The sequence below is a fragment of the Leishmania panamensis genome (assembly GCF_000755165.1).
Source record: "Leishmania panamensis strain MHOM/PA/94/PSC-1 chromosome 13 sequence".
Taxonomy (NCBI): Eukaryota; Euglenozoa; class Kinetoplastea; order Trypanosomatida; family Trypanosomatidae; genus Leishmania; species Leishmania panamensis.
The window spans coordinates 1-12106 of record NC_025858.1 but is presented as its reverse complement, the minus strand read 5'-3'; the positions used below and the strand labels follow the sequence as shown (position 1 = coordinate 12106).

The 12106-nt window shown below is 57.4% G+C and overlaps 5 protein-coding genes across 5 annotated transcripts; all 5 read left to right on the top strand.

Annotated features, from left to right (window-relative positions):
• Nucleotides 1–823: 823 nt before the first annotated feature.
• LPMP_130050 (ribonuclease HII, putative) lies at nucleotides 824–1591 on the top strand (the record flags this gene model as incomplete). The annotated part of the gene is made up of 1 exon (XM_010698787.1): nucleotides 824–1591. One exon carries the CDS (start codon nucleotides 824–826, stop codon nucleotides 1589–1591), a length of 768 nt encoding a protein of 255 aa, XP_010697089.1.
• A 552-nt stretch (nucleotides 1592–2143) lies between these two features.
• Nucleotides 2144–3226, top strand: LPMP_130040 (hypothetical protein; the record flags this gene model as incomplete). Its single annotated transcript, XM_010698786.1, has 1 exon — nucleotides 2144–3226. One exon carries the CDS (start codon nucleotides 2144–2146, stop codon nucleotides 3224–3226), a length of 1083 nt encoding a protein of 360 aa, XP_010697088.1.
• An 831-nt stretch (nucleotides 3227–4057) lies between these two features.
• On the top strand, nucleotides 4058–4660 carry LPMP_130030 (hypothetical protein; the record flags this gene model as incomplete). Its single annotated transcript, XM_010698785.1, has 1 exon — nucleotides 4058–4660. The coding sequence occupies one exon, from the start codon at nucleotides 4058–4060 to the stop codon at nucleotides 4658–4660; it is 603 nt and encodes a 200-aa protein (XP_010697087.1).
• A 601-nt stretch (nucleotides 4661–5261) lies between these two features.
• Nucleotides 5262–6443, top strand: LPMP_130020 (cis-prenyltransferase-like protein; the record flags this gene model as incomplete). The annotated part of the gene is made up of 1 exon (XM_010698784.1): nucleotides 5262–6443. One exon carries the CDS (start codon nucleotides 5262–5264, stop codon nucleotides 6441–6443), a length of 1182 nt encoding a protein of 393 aa, XP_010697086.1.
• A 1591-nt stretch (nucleotides 6444–8034) lies between these two features.
• LPMP_130010 (hypothetical protein) lies at nucleotides 8035–9987 on the top strand (the record flags this gene model as incomplete). The annotated part of the gene is made up of 1 exon (XM_010698783.1): nucleotides 8035–9987. One exon carries the CDS (start codon nucleotides 8035–8037, stop codon nucleotides 9985–9987), a length of 1953 nt encoding a protein of 650 aa, XP_010697085.1.
• Between the last annotated feature and the right edge of the window lie 2119 nt (nucleotides 9988–12106).

Sequence of the window (12106 nt, the reverse complement as noted above, 5' to 3'; positions counted from 1 at the left end):
GGGCCCCCCTCAGGGTCGCACACACCTTTCCTCTTCGCGCGCATGTATTATGTGAGCTTGAGAAGACCTCTGCCGCTGCCACTGGCACTGCTTGCACCCCTTTTCTCCCTACGCATTTACCCCTGTGAAACGCTCAACGCTCTTTCTGTTGTGTGTGTGTGTGTGTGTGTGACCTACATCCATTCCTGTGTGTACACGGCGCAGATGCTGAGTTCCCCTACATCTGCTCCCTGCTGGCGGCTTCTGAAGAGCCGTGTTTCATAGGTGGGATGTCGCTGGCACACGCACTGCCGAAGGCCAGCCCGGTGAATCAGCGCTCATGTGTCATGGTCGTCATTACCACCGCTGCTGTCTACTTTCTCAGCGAATGGGTGACGGGTTGGCTGTAGCACTGCACAGGCGAGCCGCTTCTGTTTTGCCATTTCTCCATTCTCTCCCTTTCTTGCTGCGTCAGCGTGACAGGCAAAGCCCCCTCGACTCCAGCGGCGCAACTTGTGCCTACGTCATGTGAGCGACAGCTCTGCTCTCCTCTCCACCGCCCAATAATTTCCCCTGTGTAGGCGCCATGTCTGCCACACCGCCCCTCCCGTGTGTTTGGCTTCTTCTCTCCGTTTCCTGCGACCCCCTTTTTCGTCCTCTCCTCATGTCTTTCTGATCGAACACGCCGCGGCGGCGAATGACCACCGTCATGACAGCCGAGACATGTGTGTGCGAGCCCGCGTCTTCCTCTCTGAGTCGCATGAACACAACGGAGAGGGACGGGGCAGGCCTCCGTCGCTCCATTCGATACGTGATTGGCGTGGACGAGGCAGGCCGTGGCTGTATGGCGGGCCCAGTGGGTGTTGCTGCTACCCTCTATCGCGTTTCCGCCACGCCTGTACGCTACACCGTGGGAGACAGCAAGAGGATGAAGGAGAGCGCTCGCGCCGAGACGCTCGAGGCAATGTGTGCGGAGCTAAGTGATGCAGGCGTCAAAGGCTTCTTGGAGACCACTATGCGGGATGGCGCGTGCTGCGTCGTGCGGTATCAGCAACGGCAGCCGCTGCAAGCGGTGTCCGCGGTGCTCGTCGACATCGGGGTCATCCACGGACGCAATATCCTCAATGCTACACTAGAGGGGATGTCTGCGGTGTGCAACACCATCGTGCGCTCGTACAATGCGGTGAGGGGGCTTCAGATCCTCACTCCGCTGACCTGCGCGATTCTCATCGACGGTAATCGAGTGCCGTGGACGTTCCTGTCTGGCGAGGAGCGACAACAAGTGCGCATGCAGGCGGTGAAAAATGTTGAGGCTCGTAAGCGGATAGGCGTCGACTACCCTGTCTTGGATGGGTTCGGCTGCACAGCCGTGATCAAGGGCGATGCGACGGTACTGTCCATCGCGGCTGCATCGGTTGTAGCCAAGGTGGCGAGGGATGCATATGTGGTGACCGTCATGCATCGCGCGTTCCCCCACTACGGCTTTGACTACCACAAAGGTTACTGCACCGCGGCGCACAAGATGGAGCTTGCAAGGTGGGGTCCCAGCCGTTTTCACCGCGTCGACTACGCGCCTGTAAAAGCCGTCTTGAAGGCGAGAGAGGCGGGGTAACACAAACTCCCCCGCACCCCTGGGCGAGTTCGGTAATGTGACAATCAAGACGGCGCTCTCTCACAGAGGCCGCATCCACCTTTGCTCCGCGCCACCTTCGCGGAGGAAAAATGTGAGACTCACTAGAGCGACAAAGTAATAGCAGAACGCAGCCCCACAGTAGTGGGGGTGAAGGGACTGCACCGCTACCACGTCATCGTCTGCTCGACCCATCGGGTATAGCAGCCCTTACGTGGGCACCCGTTGCCCACTCACACCCACACAGGCATGTGAATATGTGCTCTCATGTCCTTGCCGCCTTAGAGGCTTCCTTTCTCTTCCCTACCGCTTCTTTCCTCACCACATATCACCTCTCATTGCTCGCGCTTCACAGCCAACGTTTTTGTGTCCACACCGACGCAGGAGAGAGAGAAAGAGAGCATCTCAGTGCGTCGATTTTGTCGCCCAGCACCCTTTGCCTGGTGATCGGTTGTGGTCTTTCATTACGGACCGCGCCGTTGACACGCGGAGAGCAGGTCTTTGTGCACATCCACTCAGGGCGCGCAGTTCAACATGCCAGTACAGACTCAAACACAACGGGGCCCGCGTGTCACCAGCACCGGAGTATCCACTGGGAAGAATGACCACATGAGTGCCACCAAAGTGTTGACAGTGAAGGCCATGGCGGCTTCGATGGAGCACTTCCTTGATGCTCAAGAAGCTGCCCTTGAGCGAATGTTGGACTCATGTAGGAGTGACGCGAGTCAGGCCCCGTCTCTGTGGCGTTTCAGCGATGCGGCTGCAGCAGCCCAGCTTCAGCAGAACGTACTGCGTGCTACAGGCTCAAATTATCACACTGTCAATCTCCCCACAGACGACACAGCGGCAGATGATAGACGAGGCACGAGCCAGACTCACCGCGCAAGCGTCATGGCAGAGCTGTTCAAGCAAGAAAAGGCCTCGCGGCACGCGCTCGCGGCAGGTCAGTGGGTGACCAGGGAAGCAGAGTCTCTGCGGCGCACCGCTGAGCTTGAGGCGGATAAGCTCTGCCTTGCCCAGGCCCGGAACCAACTTCTGCGAGGACGTCTCGTCAAACTTACCCGCGAGCGCCGCAAAGGAACACGTCACGTGGCGCTGAGTCACGATGGGAGTAGTGCTGATGTCGTGGGGTGTAAGCGAGTACCAATTTTCCCGATTGATTCAACACCTAATGGTCATCGATACACGAACGACATCGTCGAGGCCAGGCGCCAGCTCGACCTGTGCACAAAGGAGCTGGAGGAGAGCCAGCTGCGTCTACATCAGTTGCAGGAGTATCACTTGGGCCAGCTTAGTGGACACCTTCGACCTATGGTGACGGCAAACGATGCGCTGCGCACCACCGAGAACTTCCTCGACCCAGACACCAGCATGGCGGTGCGTGCCACCGTGGTCAACGCCTTATTGGAGGTGAACGGCGCCCTGAAGCCGCTGCCGGTGCAGGAGAACAGCCCACAGAGCCTGGACGCTGCTTTGCCGTGCCTGGACAACGTCACAACATTATGGGATAGGTTGGCAGTACAAAACTTCGTTGTGGGGCGCATCAACCGTCTCTTCACCTGCATGTGCCCTACAGCACCACCGCTGACGCTGCTGAAGGACACGTGTATGATGTAAAAGAAAGATCAGAATAAGACACGCTACGACGGTGCTCGCAAAACTGCACGACGTGAGACAGGCGAGGTGAACACATGCGGAACGTGCCCCCCCCTCCGCGTGAGGGAGCAGGCGGGGGGTAGTAGGGGTGTTGTGTCCGATAAAGTGAGAAGGCCCATAGCGCTCATGTGAGATGCTTACTTAACACCCCCTTTCACCATCTCTTTCTCTCGATGTGAGACTTATGTCTGCCGTGTTGTAGGCCGCGCTGCAACGCGTGACGCACCCCTCCCTCTTATCTCATGTGCAGTAAGTAAGTATCTCTTTGTACTTGCTTCTCTTTTTTCTCAGTCACCTCCTCCCGCCCCCCCCTGCCCCCGCATATATGTCAGTACTGATCGATTCGTGCGTGCCTTCGTTCGGTCTGTGTCGAGAAAGGGACCCTTTCCGACGGATTCGCATTGTGTCGTCGCGACCACACCACGGTTCAACAGGTTTACCACAGCCGCTGCTGGCAACGCTGCCGTGACACTGATTAGATCTGTGGCTTGTCTCGCCCTCTCCACTCCCAGCCGCACACACGTGACGTGTCTACCCCAAATGTTGGCTGCCTCTCCTTGGTGCCTTTGAGGGTGCCTCTCTCCTTCATTGGCGCCTCTGCTCACAACACTACTCGCTGTGCTCTTTTTCACCGCTGCATTATTTCCGTCCTTCTCTCTACGCCTCCTCAGAGCGAGAGTTGCCGTCTGGCATGTACGGCTCTCTGCACTTGGGCACATACACCGACAATATTTCCTTGCGTCTGATTCAAGCGTGTCACACATTGCCCACGGCAACATCGGTGTTGCCAACATGATGGACCCCCGCAACAAGCAGCTCCCGCGTGTTGTGGAGGTGTCAGGGGATCAGCGTAATCGAGTCCAGCGCCTTTACGAAGCAATTGAGCATCTCTCGCGGCGGTGTCGTCATCTCGAAAACACAAACGAGCGGAGGTCTGTCGTTATCGACGACCTTCGCGCACGCGTCGCCCGCCTGGAGGAGCTTTTTGGCAAGAGCCAGGGCGAGATGGCCTACGCTCAGCAGCAGCTGGAATTTGTTGTGATGGGCTTAGAGAGTCAGCATGGCATCGTTTCTGATCACACAGAGCAACTGCGCCTCTTCGCCGACGAGTCCACTCATCGCGGCTGTGCAACAGTGCAAGGTAGCGCGCAACGCTCGCTCCTGCTGCTCATCGGCAATTGGCTCTACACACCTGTGGTGCACTTCGCCAAGGGCATGTACACCATCTTATCCCCCATCATCACCACCGCGCAGTCGCTTTCTCTGCTGAACTCCGACGTGCTCCACCGCAACTCCAGCAACCGCCTTCGCTGGGGCGCAGCGAGGAAGGGCGACTTACTCGCTATGCTGCAGCGTGGCGCGCTGGACCCCGACTCGGCTGCTAACCGAAAGTGACGGTGGACGGTCGTGTGTGTATGAGCCTCCTGTTGGACGACTGCCTCGCTCACATGGACGGTGTGAGCAGCAGCAAAAGGTGCACATACACACTGGCCCACATGCGTGCACGTCTTTGCTTTGCCAATCGCTACCACCTCTGCTGCTGATGCTGATGCAGTCAAGTGCCCAAGGCCCGCACAAATCTGCCAAACCTCCTCTGCGTGCATTGTGCGTCTCTTTTCTCTGTCTGGGAATAACTGTAGAATGAACGCCAGCGCATGGAAGAGCGAGCCTGCGTTGGCCCTTGTCCGCCTCTCACCTGCATTTTCGCACTGAGCTCTTCCCATACTGCTACATACACCGTCATGATGCACCCAGAGAGTGCGAGCGTTGCCGTCACTCCGCACTCGCTGTCGTTGCTCCACACACGCCGTAAGTCAAGTTGAAATTTTGTTGTTCTCTTTCTCTCTCTTGCTCTCTTCCCTCTTCTCTCTGGGAAGTTCTCCACGCGTTCATTCCTCTCTTCCTCCATGAACAGCAGGTACTACGTATCCCTTCCCCCATCTTTTCCCCTTCGCCCACCTCTCACGCGTTCACACCTACAACCTATCACACACGCATGCACACACTGTTAGTGGGGACTCGCCCACAGCTGCGACACAGGGCTATTCCAGCACAGCGAGGCGCATTATCGACCTTGAATGACAGCAACGACATCTTAGCTCTCCGCACGGCCTGCGGCACGTTCGGAGTTGTGTGCCTCTCCGTGCTCGTTTTCTCCTTTCTCGGGTACATAGCGCTCGCCTTACCAAAGCTGTACGCGCGAAGAGGCGCACCACGGGTGGCTAAGACAGACATTGTGAACCAATCGCCCCACGCTTCTCACAATGTTCGCCACCTCGGCATCATAATGGATGGCAACAGGCGCTACGGCAGGCGCCACGGCACGGCAACTAGAGACCCAGACGTACCGGCGCTGCGACAAATACGCGAGGAGATGTGCAGCGTCCCAGAGTTCACTGTCACCGATAGTGCGATCAGGCAGTCGCGGTGGCTGTCGACCTGCTACAAGCGCTTTGTAGCAGCCATTCAGCATACCTCTCTTGACGGCCACCGCGTCGGTGGAGAGAAGCTGCTGGAGGTAATCAACTTCTGCATGGAGGCACGCATCAGTATCATGACGGTTTACGCCTTCTCTACGGACAACTGGAACCGGCCCGCCGCGGAGGTGGACGCGCTCATGTTGCTCTTTTTCTTCTTCTTCGACCGCATCCAGAAGGTGGCACTGGATCGGCACATCTTTGTGCGTTTTATCTCTACCGAGCCGTGCCGCCTTCCGCCTCGCGTGGTGGAGTTCATGAGGAGTGTGGAGGGTGAGACGCGAGCAGTGCAGCCCCGGCGACTTGTGCTGAACATTTGCGTGAGCTACAGCGGTCAGTCGGAGGTCGTCGCGGCGTGCAATCGCCTCCTCGCCCGCCGCCTCCGAGACAGCACCGATCCCGCCGCCGCCGCCATTGGAACAGAAGTGACGAAGGCCGACTTGGACCAGGAGATGCTGCGGAGCATCACGCAGGACGAGCACGAGGCGGAAGACGCGCAGATCTTCGGCGGCGACGTCTCTGTAGAGCCGGAGCTCATTCTTCGCACCAGTGGAGAGCAGCGCATGAGTAACTTCCTCCTCTACGAGTGCGCCTACTCCGAGTTTGTGTTCCTGAACAAGACGTGGCCGGAGGTGACACAGGAGGACATTCAACAGGCCCTCTCCGATTTCGCCTGCCGCGACAAGCGGAGGGGGCTCTGAGGACACCGGTGGATGCACCCGTAGTCCCCAAAACACTCAATACCAATGACACTACCCACTGTCTCTATTCACCCCATGCGAGCACTGCATGCGGCTATGCCTTGGTGAGGGCTGCAATTGAGTCCGCGTCAGTGCCGTTTACTCTTTTCGTTCGCTCATTTTTGCGCCTACGCTTCCCCTCGCTCAGGGCAGGACCGCTGGCTGCACCGCTGTTTGAAGGGGGGCGACACCCCCACCGCTCTGGCAGAGTCTTCTCGTTCTCTTCCTCATTCTTTGATGATGGACACTCACCCTACGTTCAACTCCGCCAAAGCTAGCAACAGAAGAACTGATATCCAGAGACAGAGTTTGAGACGGTGTGCAAGGGGCTGAGGTGGGAGAGGGACTAGTGTGTAACTTGCAGTCCTTTCGCGTTGCTCCCTGCCCCTATTCCTGATGCTTCGATCTCTCTTCCTCTGCCTGTCTGTCTATGTACAGATTCATCTCTGCACCGTGTATCTCTGTGCTTTCTTCCTCTCTTGTCTCGGAATACGCGTCTGTGCAGTGGTTCTTTTCTCCGCTTCTTAGTGCCCACAGGTTGGCTCTTTCGCCTTTTCCTAGGCGCATCAGTTATTCTGAGAACGAGAATCTGATGGCCAGCCCTGCGCGCAACGTGCCCCCCACCCACGTTTACCTCTTGGTTCTTGCACGCCCGCATCACGACGCTGACACTGTGGGGGAGACAACCGGGGATGAAAGGGGTCGTCGGGCGCAGTACTGCTGGTAATATCATTCTGTTTCGTGATCCTTCTCGCACGCACCCACCTCTGACATCGATGCCGACATACGGACGTGTGAGCTCAGCAACCGCCACGCTCGTCGTTTTGCAGTTGTCCCATTCGTCTCTGTTTTTTTTTCTCCTTTCTCCTTTGCGAATTAGGGAGGAAACGCCGTTGGCATTAGCTCCTCCCCCAATAGCGGCGTCCTCATGTTCGCTGCACATTGTCACTTCCTCCGCCTTCCTTCTCCAAGCGTAGAGGGGATGACCACGCAAACCCTAGTATAGTTATGCACCACACCAACTGGCATTGAGAGATGACACAAGATGGACAGCAGCCTTCACAGGGACGGGCGGAGGAGCAGGTGGAAGGACGACATGGAAATAAGCGTGTAGCCTTAGTATCGGAAAGTATGTCTCACTGCCCGCAGAGAGTACTATGAGTTCTCTCTCGGGAGTCTACTGCCTTGTCTTCTTACTCACTCCCGCAACCGTCTTCCTGTGTCAAAACATGTGCGCCGTTTCTGTATATGCATGCAGTGCAGGCGTTTACACTTTCTTCCTCTCTATGCGCTTACACCTCTGCGCCACAATTCCCTCCTACATACGGCAGCCACCCTATTCACACCCTGTGCCGCTCCCTCTGCTCTCGCTCCCTCCTACCACCACGTCTCTCTACACACATTACACACCTCACTGAACAGAGAACATTTACGCACCCATCAATCAATGTACATGCACTACTTGGTGAAACACTGTAACGCACCCACCCACCCACCCACCCACAGGCACACACAAAGACACATAAAGGTTCATACAAGCTGAGACCGCGACATGAGCTTTCAAGCCGTACCGAGCAGTGGGGGCCTGAGCGACGCAGGGGGTCCGGCGCGCGCCGCCTTCACCCCAACCTCCATTGTGGATATCGAGCCCAACGATGTGACGCGAAGCGAGATGGTGCAGATTATCGTGACGTGGCTCATCGAGGCGGGCTTTACGTCCTCAGCACAAATACTGCGGGAGGAGGCCACGAGCCAGTTCCGAGGTGAGCACTACCTGCGCAAGACGCTGCGGAGCCTGAGCCGCGCTGTAGAGGAGAGCAGCTGGGATAGTGCCCAGAGGAGCCTCAAGAAGCTCCAAACAAAGGCGGCCACAAAGAGTGGTCTGAAACTGGAGGGGACGTCGCCGGCAGCCTTGCTGGTGCGCTCCCTTCCGTTCTTGCTAGCACAGCAGCAGTACATGGAGCTGGTCGAAAAGGACAATGATCAGCGCACCTTCGCCTTCTTCATGCGCAGCATTAAGCCATTCGAACGTTCCATCAGTCGCGAGCACTTCCAGAAGCTCACATATCTGCTGACATGCAAGACCGTGGCGGAGAGCAGCAACGTTTACCCAGAGTACCGCGGCTGGACCGCCGAGCTTGGACGTGCACAGCTTCTGCAGCACATCCGCACGCAGGTGGGAAGCGTCGATTACTCGAACTATTGCCGACATGGAAACGTGTGCATACCGCCGCCGGTGGAGCTGACGCGGCCGCTGCACACCATCTTCCAGCAGTCCTTCTCCTACGAACTCCTGTCCCATCAACACCCGGATCTTGTGCGGCGCCTTCCGCGCACCACCATTACCTCCCTCTCTGCCCCCCTTGAGTCGCAGCTGCCGGCCACGGAGCCCTTTATCTCCATCGACACTAGCGCTCTCGTTCGGAGCACCTTTCCTGCTCTGGCGCCTGGCGATGTGAGGCAATGTGTGAAGCTGACCGCGTGTCAGCCTTTTCTCAGCCACGGCGCTGTCGTGGCAGCGACGGACACTGGTGCCGTGCTTTGGATCCCAACTGGACCTCTGTGCAACAGCGACGCTTCTGCGCCCTCGTTTGAGTCTCACGCGGCAGATAAGGCCCAGCTGCTGTATCACCACAAGCGCCCTATACGAGACTTGAGGCGCAACGGCACAAAGCTGCTGTGCTGGGGCAGCTGTCAGACCCTCGTGCTGAACGTCCAGCCTCTCCTTGACGGCGGCGCCGCAGCGCTTGCAAGTGACTGCGTCACCTGTGTCTTTACACACGCCGCTGACGTGTACGCCGGCTGCTTCTTTCCATGCGGGACCCTCGCCGTGACCGGGCTGTCCGAGGGCACCGTCTGTGTCTGGGATCTCAACACCAGCACAAAGCTGTATGAGCACCTCTTCAGCAACCACGGCGTCGTCTCCCTTGTGCTCAACCGCACAGGCACCAGCTACTTCGCCGCGTCCAAGGACGGCACCATTCGAGTCGTTGACGTCTCCACTGGCGTCCTGACAGCGTCGCTTGTGTCGCCCATTGCGATGGAGATTTGCTCGTTGGCGGTGTCGCCCTCCTCGACCTTTCTCTTGGCATCCTACCGCGGAGGGCTGATGCGCATGTGGGACATTCTGACAGGTGAGCTGCTTCCCTATCGTTTCACCGGTACCGAGGACAATACCAAGGCGCGCTCCCCCACGTCTTTCGGCAACACTGACGCAGAGCTCTTCAGCGGTGGCGAAGACGGGTGCCTCTACTTTTGGAATCTTCGCTTGCGCGACCGCGCATCGAAGCCGGTCATCCCCGCGCGCGCAGCTGAGGCGCCCCGTAGCGGCAACCTCTACCTCTCTCAGGCGGGCATCAACGGCAACCTCGTCCGCTACGCTGCGCAGCTGCCGTTGCATCGTTTGCCCATCACAGATGTCAAAGTGGAGGGGCCGTATGAGGTTAGTTGTGGGGAGGATGGCATCATCGTGTTGTGCGCGACGTGCGCCAGCACGCACGCTTAGCTCCCCGGCTAGCACCCAGCGAGCGTTATGGGTGGAATACTGGTGCGCGGCGTTCAGCCGTCTGAGAGTGCAAAGTGGGTTGCAGTCCTTTGGTACGTGCCGCAGTGTGTGCTCTTGCCTTCGTTGGCGCACTGCTTTTTTCTCTCCCTTTCCCGCTTCTGTCGCATTCCTAACTGCCTCGATGTTGTGTGTTCAGAAAGACATCGAGGAGTGATGCAAGTGCGGCCTCTTCATTACGGCCACCCTGCGTATTCGATGTGTTGCCTCCGCTTTTGTCGAGTGACAGTGCTGAACGAGACAGCAGCTCTTCTCCACGTTGTCGCAACATCTTGAGCCTTGTTTGTTTCTCCTCCCTCTGCTCTTCTATTGTTTCTCCGGATTTCTCACCGCGTGTGCATGTGACCGTTTGCTCTCGACGTGCTACAGCTCTATGACTTCCGCCTATTCAACCGCGAGCAGCACCCGCACATCGAAGCTCCCCGCACCGTCCATTCCGGTAGTCTCCCTCAGCATGCTACAAGGGCACAGAGCAAGGTACTACAGCACTCGCAACAACACTGTGATGCACCAATGACCACTGCCTTCTGTGCCATTCAACAGGAAGGAAGCGGCAGCGGCAAGGCGGGGGCAACCTTGCCACTTGCAGAGGGTAACCCTGCTCTCAGTGGCCCACATGTAGACGCAGCTCATCGCGTGATGGATTCCGAGTTTGGCATCTGCATTCGCAAAACTGGTTTCGGCCACTCTCACCAAGTGAGGAATTAGCGCTCTCGAAGGTGTGCCTCCCTTAGTCGCCAGACTATCTTGCTGATGGCGTAGCGAGCTCCACCAGCAGCGTCAAGAACAAGTCACCATAGCCAACGTTAGTCGACCGTAACACTACAGAGTAGTCAACACTTCCTGCTTTGCCCACTTCCGTTCTCAATGACTTTTTCTCTCTCCATAACGGCCCCACTGGTCGTGTGCGGTGCCTCCCATCCTTGCAACGCGCTGGAGCCTGGCTCAAGAGGCTTCGGGCCACTAGAGGTCTGGACGCCTTCTGGCGCATCAAAACGTCGTCATCTCCAGCATCGGGTGGCGCCACTGCTGAAGCCAAGCTGTTCACGGATCACTGCGACACTCCATACACTCTCATAAATGAGGATCAAAGATGCCGCGCATTCCTCCGTGTTTGCAGTTGTCTGCGCCTCGCCTCGCCTGCGCCATCGAAGTGTAGTTCCCGTTTCCACACCCCCCATTAGCCGCTGTCCAATGCACAGGTGAAGCATAAGCTCCTTTGCACCGTCCTCGTTTCTTCTTGCGCAACCTTTAACTTGACGTGCCCACTTTCAATGGCGCCAAACATGAGAGGGGTCACAACATTCTCGACGCGCACCATCAGTTTCGATAGGCTCATTCCGTACAGCCACCACGAGAGGCTGGTACTGAGTGCATACGTGGACATGGCATCTTGTCGGCGCTTGTCAAAATGTTTAACACCAGGGGACTGGACGTGATGCACACAGCCCTCGGTGGACCCCTTGCACTGCGCCGCTGCCTTCTACAGCAGATTTTGAATCCAAGCAACCGCAAAATATTGAGTAGCACCCCTACACTGTCGGCGCTGAAGGCTCACAAAAGCATTGATCTCTCCGCCACAAGCGTAAACAGCATCGATGTTCTCGACGCCGTCACTACCCGGGAGTACGTGGCGCTACATGGCTGCAAAAGGCATCACCCCACGGTCTTGTGAGTTGTGACCTGCCACAGCATGTGCTCTGCATCAACACTTCAGAAATGAACATAACGAGGTTCCCATAAAAGGTCCGTATTCGCAAACACTGGAGTACTTCAGGTTGAATGAATGCCGTCTCAAGAACGTCCCCATTCTCGCTACGTGGCCCCAGCGCAAGGTGCATCTCGCAAAGGCGTCATTCTCGTCTACACCGCTCACCACCTACAGACCGTCGCTCGCAGGGACTTGCGTGACGCAGCTGCATGCTGCAGACTACTGCACTACTGCGCTGCTCGGCAAACACCAATAAAGTGTGTTCGTGGTGTTTCCGTAGTTAAAGCTACGAAATTTATTTCCACGAGTTCATGCCGCCGCGATACACGCCGCGGGTTAGGGTTAGGGTTA